Source organism: Pleurodeles waltl, chromosome 7 (genome assembly GCF_031143425.1).
Source record: "Pleurodeles waltl isolate 20211129_DDA chromosome 7, aPleWal1.hap1.20221129, whole genome shotgun sequence".
Taxonomy (NCBI): domain Eukaryota; kingdom Metazoa; phylum Chordata; class Amphibia; order Caudata; family Salamandridae; genus Pleurodeles; species Pleurodeles waltl.
The window spans coordinates 15850060-15857773 of NC_090446.1; the positions used below are offsets into that span (position 1 = coordinate 15850060).

General features: G+C 39.3%; 1 protein-coding gene across 1 annotated transcript; it reads right to left on the reverse strand.

Moving 5' to 3' along the window:
- Window positions 1-1831: 1831 nt before the first annotated feature.
- On the reverse strand, window positions 1832-2849 carry LOC138247123 (olfactory receptor 5AR1-like). The gene has a single exon (XM_069201866.1). The coding sequence runs from the start codon at window positions 2847-2849 to the stop codon at window positions 1893-1895; it is 957 nt and encodes a 318-aa protein (XP_069057967.1). The 3' UTR covers window positions 1832-1892.
- Window positions 2850-7714: the final 4865 nt, after the last annotated feature.

The following is a 7714-nucleotide window of genomic DNA, read 5'->3' on the forward strand; positions in this document are numbered from 1 at the left end:
AAAATCAACTTTGAGTGAAAATGGAAAAATGCATTTTGCATTGGAGCTGTGCTACAAACCTAACATAAAATCCTAGCAAGTCTGGGCTCAGATGTATTCAATAGTAGTGCTGTTAATCACCCCTCCTCCTCTATTGCATGAGGTAGACTCCAAGTTCTATGTATCGCTTCCTTAAATCTAGATAAGCAGTCCCGGCATCCATCAGTTGATTTCAGAACTCCTTGTGGTGCGTACATTACACTTCTCCAACGAAGGAGCTTAATGTTGATTGTAGGGCTAATTGAGCCGAGGCACCAAAGTCCCTTACTAAACGAAAACAATCACCTTGACAATGCAGGCACCTTTGCAACATTTCTTTTTGAAAAAACATATGCCCTCTTTATCAGGCTGGCGGTCTTGTGACAACCAGCCTCGAAGTCGATGGTTGCACTGCTTCAATCCAGGCGGTCTGACCACCACATTATGACTCTGGCAGTCGGACCGCCAGGGTACTGCCACCCCCGCCAGGAACATGGTGTCTGGTGGCATGGCGATGGTAGGAGTGGTGGTCAGCCAAGGCAGCACTGAGTTCAGCACTGCCATGCTGATCACAAATCCAGTTTCCGCCAGCATTTCCATGGTATGGGCAGTGCAGACCTCCTCCCCTGCCCAGCAGCCTAGGAATGTGCAATGTCTGGTGTGCAGACAGTGCACATTCTGAGGGTGCCAGAGTCCCCCTCTGTGCGACGGCATTGGCCTCGGATCCATGTGGAGCCGAGGCCAATGCCGCTACACTGTTTCAGCTGGGCTGACCGCTGGAAACCCCCAATATGGAGGTTTCCACCGGTCAGCCCAGCAGAAATGCCATGATAGGGTAAGGGGGGAGACCTCTAGGTCTACGGCGGTCTCCTCTCTGTGAGTTTGGCAGTTGGCTAGTCTGACCGCCAAACTCAGAATGAGCCCCTTAGTACTTTCTAGAGGATGGCTGCCATTCATCCCAGTAAGAACAGTATTTAGAGGGTGAGATCCCAGCAGTTGCAGTTAATCGCAGCTGAATTTCATTGCCTATGTGAACTATTGAGGGGACTAAGCCCTTACAGAAGTGTGGAGGGGAGAGCAGCATATTCTTCCCTCTATTCAATATTTAGCTCACTTAGAGAGACATTAAAGGGATCAGTGGGGCACTGAATGTCAATTGCTATGACAGATATGGAATGGGGAAAACACTGACCCTGGTACCCCATTAAACTGATGTCTGGTGGTGTCATCTCTGTTGGGGAAGTGGAACTATTGGAGCATCTAGTTATTCCCCAAAGGGAGCTGAAATTCTAGTGGGGTGCAGCCATGTATGAAGGCAAAGTCTCAAAGTGATATAGACTCGCAGAACATCCAAGTGGCCTGGTGGATAATGAATCTCAACTCCCTTTGAGGGAGATTGGGAGTAGCTGCCATTTTCTTCGCCTTGAGGGAATAGAAGACCTTTTGCTTGAGGAAAACAAGGAGGGATGGTTGAACTGTATGAACCTCAGTTTTGCTTTTTTTTGTGCAGTGAACGCTTTACCTAAATGTCACATTCATCAATTAGTTCCTGACTATCGTACCTTATTATGGGAGCATATATCTTCTCAAACTATTTCTATGTAGACACCTCTTGTTTTATTTGAAAACTCCACTAGTGTAATATTATAGGCCTTAATATAATGTAGTAAGTTAGGGCTACATTTTCATTTGTGTGCATGAGTTCATTCATTAGCTGTTGTCATAACTGAGCCAGATTTGCGTCTTTAAATAAAAACAAATTATATTTCCGTAATGTTTACTTTTACTATTGACATTATAAGCAGACTTTACTAAGACTGGAGCACTGAGAGAGATATGAGTACCTTGCATACTACAGCCTGATACTTAAAAATCTACAACAAGGTGTTTGTCTGCCTTAGTTTCCCTAAAGCTTTTTTCAAAGCACCTTTTGTATCCTTGTTTCTCAAACTGTAAAGAATTGGGTTCAACATTGGAATGACAATTGTATACATTACAGCAAAGAGCTTGTCTTTATCTAATGAATACTCGGATGTCGGTCTCAAATAAACACCAAGCTCAGTTCCATAGAACAAAAAAACTGCGGTGAGGTGAGAGGAACATGTGGAGAACAACTTTTGTCTCCCTGTTTTGGAGGGAATTTTCATGATATTTGAGATAATTAGAACATAGGACGTTATTGTTAACATGAAAGGTCCAAGTCCCATTACAGTACCTCCTCCAAAAGTTACAATATTTATAATATATGTGTCTGTACAAGAAAGTTTCAGTAGAGCAGCAAGATCACAAAAGAAGTGATTGATTTCATTGGATCCACAGAAGGATAAATTTGATATCAAAACTGCATGTGGTATAGTGTCTAGAAAGCCAAGTATCCAGAATGTTGCAGTCAACAAAACCAGGGCTCTTTTATTCATTATGGCTGCATAGCGCAGGGGGTTGCAAATTGCAATGTATCTGTCATAGGCCATGACCGACAGCAAGTAAAACTCTGTGCTGAGAAAGGAAATGGAAAGATAGAATTGAAGAATACATAAAGAGAAATTGATGGATTTATCAGATTTCTTGTTTTTTAAGCAGACTGCCAGCAGTTTCGGAATGGTGACTGTTGTGAAACTAATATCTAGGAAAGATAAGTTCATGAGAAAATAATACATGGGATTTTGAAGATGTGCATCTGTGCATATTAATATAATTATAACAAGGTTTCCAAGAAGTGTAATTAAGTACATGAGTAAGAATAGAATGAAAATTGGAACTTGAAGCTGAGGATTTTGTGATAGTCCCAAAATCAAAAATTCAGTCAAGAGAGTCTGATTCGACCTTTCCATAATTCCAACGCTCTGTGTTGCTGTTCATTGAATAAACAAAGATCTGGAGAAAAAAGGAAACACAATATTATGAAAAGCAAAAAATATTTCACCATAATCTAAAAGTATGAGTCTGGATAGGTTGCTTTAATCAGTTTGTAGTGTACCCAAAAAAGAAAGACCTGAGTAGCAAATAGTACACCAAGGATATTATCTGTGTTATCAGCAATTATTTTCCAGGGTAGGAGCTGACAAATTAGAGAGATTAGGTGATCACCATCCTCCAAATATGTATGGATACTTTTTCCAATCCTGGTCCTTTATGTATCTGCAGACATTGCCATAATGACCTGGAGTTTGGGGGATTAAACCTGTGTGGGGAAAATCAGGTTAAAGCAAATATACAAGTAACTAGGAGTCAATCAAACTATTGGAGTAGGGCAGAGCAACAGAGATTTCAAATAAAAGGCATTTGAAAGTAAATTAACAGTGCATACAAAAGCAGCAGCAAACATAAATCAAGATGTGTCAGTTTCAGGGCTTAATTTGGGCTGGTGTTGTCCAGTTCTTGACACTTTCAGTCACTTCTTAGCACAGGCGCTTGTTTATGACAGTCCACCACATGATGACGCTGTCTAATTTTTAATACAGAACATGCATTTATCAGTTCCATATGTAAGGGATGAAGTACCCCCGCCGTAATTATAAAGATATTGCAAGTCACCGAGAAGTTCTATAACACTATAGAAGAATGAAAATTAATTGAAAACGTCAGCATACATGTTGCAAAAATATATGAGAAACAATTCAATACAGGTCAGGATTTTTTTTTTTTTTTCAAAGCTTCAGGAGTGCGACCTGTAGAAACACGTAGAAAGATTCTAAATTCTCCTTAATTATCTAATAAATTATCTAAGGAGTGCAAACATTAATATATTACTCTGCTTTTCACAAGTAAGAGAAATAGAGCAGGAGAAAGAAAAGCAATGTTTTGTTTTCCTTGCTTTAAACAGCTGCTTCAGTTATGCTCCTGTGCCTTTCATCTTGGTTGCTGGCTCTGGCAGTAGGCTTTATGGCATCGGAACGTGACTATAATAACATATTTAAACAGTGTTCTGGCATCTTTTCTTTATAATCGGTGACTGAGTGTGTCACGAGTCATATTATAAAGAAATTAGAGACAGGCTTTGATACAGGTGGTAAAGAATCCCATGTAGTATACATTAATTATTTGTACAACTTTGGGTGACCTCAAATAGCCCAAATGGTTCACAAATTTGGAGCTGTGATGGTGGGGCAGGAGGTGGTGCCGTCTTCAGTGGCCTCCTGTTAAATACCCTCAACCCTCGCACTTATGTTCCAACAAATTAAACAATGGTCAGTTGTCACCTAAACAAAATTGTAGTGGGCTCCTCCTGAAGGATCGTCAAAGACATGACATGGCACAGTAACCCTTATGTACAAAGTGCTTTTACTGCAGTGAAAAACACTCATGGCTTTTCCAAATATGGAAAAAAATGGTCCTGGGAAAGAGGTAGTTTGCTGTGCCCAATGTGTTGCAACCCCAAGTCCAGGAACCTGTAGATTCTTTTTGGAACAAAGTTGTATTTTGGTTGCAAGTTATGATGGGTCCTGGCACACTGAGATTGAAAACATAGAAGACAAACAAGGATGAATGGCAGGCACATCCTAAAATCTATTGCATTATTTAAGGTTATTGAGAGAGCTACCTCACACATTTTCAGGGACGAAACTGTACCACAGGTCAACAGCATTGAAGCCTGAAATTTTCCAGGGTTTAGGTTCAGGGTCCTCAAGTGAAGTAGATAAGAAAACCATCATTCAAAGTGACAACATCTCCAAGCAGAATAAGGAAGTGTCTTTTGTCCAATTGTTGGTTGTACATCCCCTTCTGGAAGGAATAGGATGAGGATTGCCAGGACTCCAAGGATAGCTCTTCAATTACTCAAAGCCAAGATACTCAGGTGAATACAATTTGCTTCAAAATGAAAAACAAATGCAACAAAGCCCATTTCCCCTTTCCAAGATCCACCTATGTTGTCCAAGCATTTCCACGAAGGAGCCCATAAATGTTTAAATAAATTCCAGAAATATGTTGTTTCCCCGTCTCAGACTTGCCTTTTCAACACGGGCACAGCCTTTCACAAGCATTTGTGAATGTTATGTTGAAGCTTTTGTTGCCCCCTAAAAGGTCTTATTACAGCTTAAGCAAGTTCTGACATGAACTTTCAAGGTCCAAGGAAGCCCCATCACCTGCCAGTATCTCAGTGCTGACTAAATGGATCTCTAATTTAAGTAACTACAGGCTACTTACTGACCATCAACAGATCTTGGAAGATGCATGAAGGTGGTGGTACAGTACTATAAACTGAACATTTGTAAAGAAACCTCAATAGGCAGGGATGTTTGTGCTCACCTTTCCAGAACTTTTTCTCTCTGGAACCTAGTTTAACAAATGGATTTTCACTCTCTGTTCCCTTAAGATCTGTGTTGTTTTCACCATTTTCATGGGTGTTTATTTAAAAAAATGTATAGACTCTGCTTTTAGTTTATTCTGTTAGTCTCACCGTCTGTGCTCCAATAATTTCAAGTTGATTTTATATAATTTTGTTCTTTGGGTTCCACCCCTCTGCCTTTTAGCAGCTGTGGGATGAGTGAGGTAGCTAGGCACGGGTTAAGAGGGATGCATATAATATGATTTGACATCAAGTTGTTTCGCAACTGGACCTTGGACCATGACCCACTTGAGAATCTTGTGAATACTGCAACAGTCCCCCTGAACCCTTGCATATTCAACTCAATTACTTTGATCTTTGATCCCCAGTTCTCTAAAATTCCTGACTTGAGATCTTCTGATTTTACATCTATCTATCTATCTATCTATCTATCTATCTATCTATCTATCTATCTATCTATCTATCTATCTATCTATATACACAAATATATATATGTGTATATATATATTTATTAGCAGTCGTCAAGTAGGACATACACAAACTTGTTATACTATTTTCAATAGATAGTCAGAGATGGTATTATTTGGCAATAACATAATGCTCCAAGGTACCCACCTATCATCCCTATCTGGGATAAAGCCCACCCTATCTGCCCCCACCCCAACTTGTTCCTTCCTAATTTGTATCATAGGGAGGGCCAACCCTTGAAGTAAATGTGTGGTTGCTGACCTCTTAGTTCAGTCAAATAATTCTGTTGGGCTATACGCTAATCCACCAATAATACCAGCTATGATCATTCATGGTTCTGTCTGTCTCTATTAGGATGAAGACCTCGCAAGGTAGTGTAACTATGGTGAGACATTCAGGGTGAATGTGTATCACCTTTTATAATTTGGGGAAAAGTTTCAGCCAAGGAATTCCAACCCTAAGCAATGTGGTGTTCGTGTGACCCCACCGTCTCTTCCTTATGAAGGTGCTTACTTCTGGAAGTCAGCCAGGAGATGGCCATCTGGCCCTATGACTGTATTGTCAGTGGTGCATGGTGTTTCTGTGAAATCGTCTGGTTTTATTTTGATTTGAGTGAATGTATAACTAATATTCTTAACATCTATTCATAAGTATTGCTTTTTGTCATATGTTTTCCCGTTTTTTTCTGCTAAAGCCAAAGTGTTAAATTAATGAATCTAACATAAACCACATGCTTACTGACCTTCATGCTTATCTGTGTCCTATTGCTGTTACGTATTCCACCGCTGTCTCCTTAATACGAAATGCATCCACGTTAAATATTTTCCAATGTATCTTGTGTGTTCCAGTGAAATTCTTCTAACTCTCAATATTCTTTTTAAATATATGCTATTTCCATCGCTGTTATTAGCTTTTAAATATCAACCTACTGTGTGTGTTCCTTTGGAGTACACAAGAGTTTTATGAAGTCTGATAACAATCTGCTGTACCCGACAATAGTCAGGTTTAATAATTTTATTGCTAGTGATTGAAAAAATGTTGGCCATCATTTTTACAAATGCTAAATGTTTCTGAACACAGCTGCTTCTATACAGATGCTCCTGTTGTATCCATGATTGAGACAACTTCTCTTCCCTTGGAAATTCTAAGCATCCATATATTCTTGTATCTTCTAGAATTGATTCTCAACATCACACATATGGTCTAGCTGACTGGCTTTTCCATTGCTTGTTATTTTCAGTCAATACATTTGTTGTTGACATTTTGTGTAACCATTGTTTGTAAAAATTACAACTGAATAATCTAAATATGAAATGTGTTTTAAGTTAGATGGTCAAGGGAAATAATGGCACAATTAGATGCTGTTCTCCCAAGAGGTAGATTTTGGAATTGGATATCTTTGAAGGAATATCATGCACATGTACAAACAATCTTGAACATGTGGAAAATGTATTGTTTTGTCTTCTTCCCTTATCAGTTGGAAATATAAGCAACAATTAGTTAAGCTGATAATTTGTGTTCTTACCACATCACTAGAGCTACGATATTGACAATGTTACCCTCAACAAAATGTATTAATGTACATGAAGCATAGATGGATTATTTTAATCAGAGCCCTTAAACATTTATAAAGAAATAGGAAATTGACACACCTAAAATCAACATGTAATTCACATTCGACAAGTGTTAACATTCTGGTAAAATAGGGTGTATTGGCCACACAAAGTAATAGAGCATATCCAAATATCAGTGGTTTATGTGTTGTATTTAGGCAGAAGGTGCAGAAATTGTTCAAGGAATGCAGGTTCTCCTTTTTAGCTTGCAGGATCTACCTTTTAGCTTATTGAGTGACCTGCCATGCCAGTCTCCATTACATCTGGGTCACTTTCCATTACAGAGACATCACACACTTATTGCTGGCCCTCTTCAGCATACTTGTGT

Coding starts and splice junctions, on each gene's coding strand:
- LOC138247123 (XM_069201866.1), bottom strand. CDS start 2,849: ATGGAAAGGTCGAATCAGACTCTCTTGACTGAATTTTTGATTTTGGGA.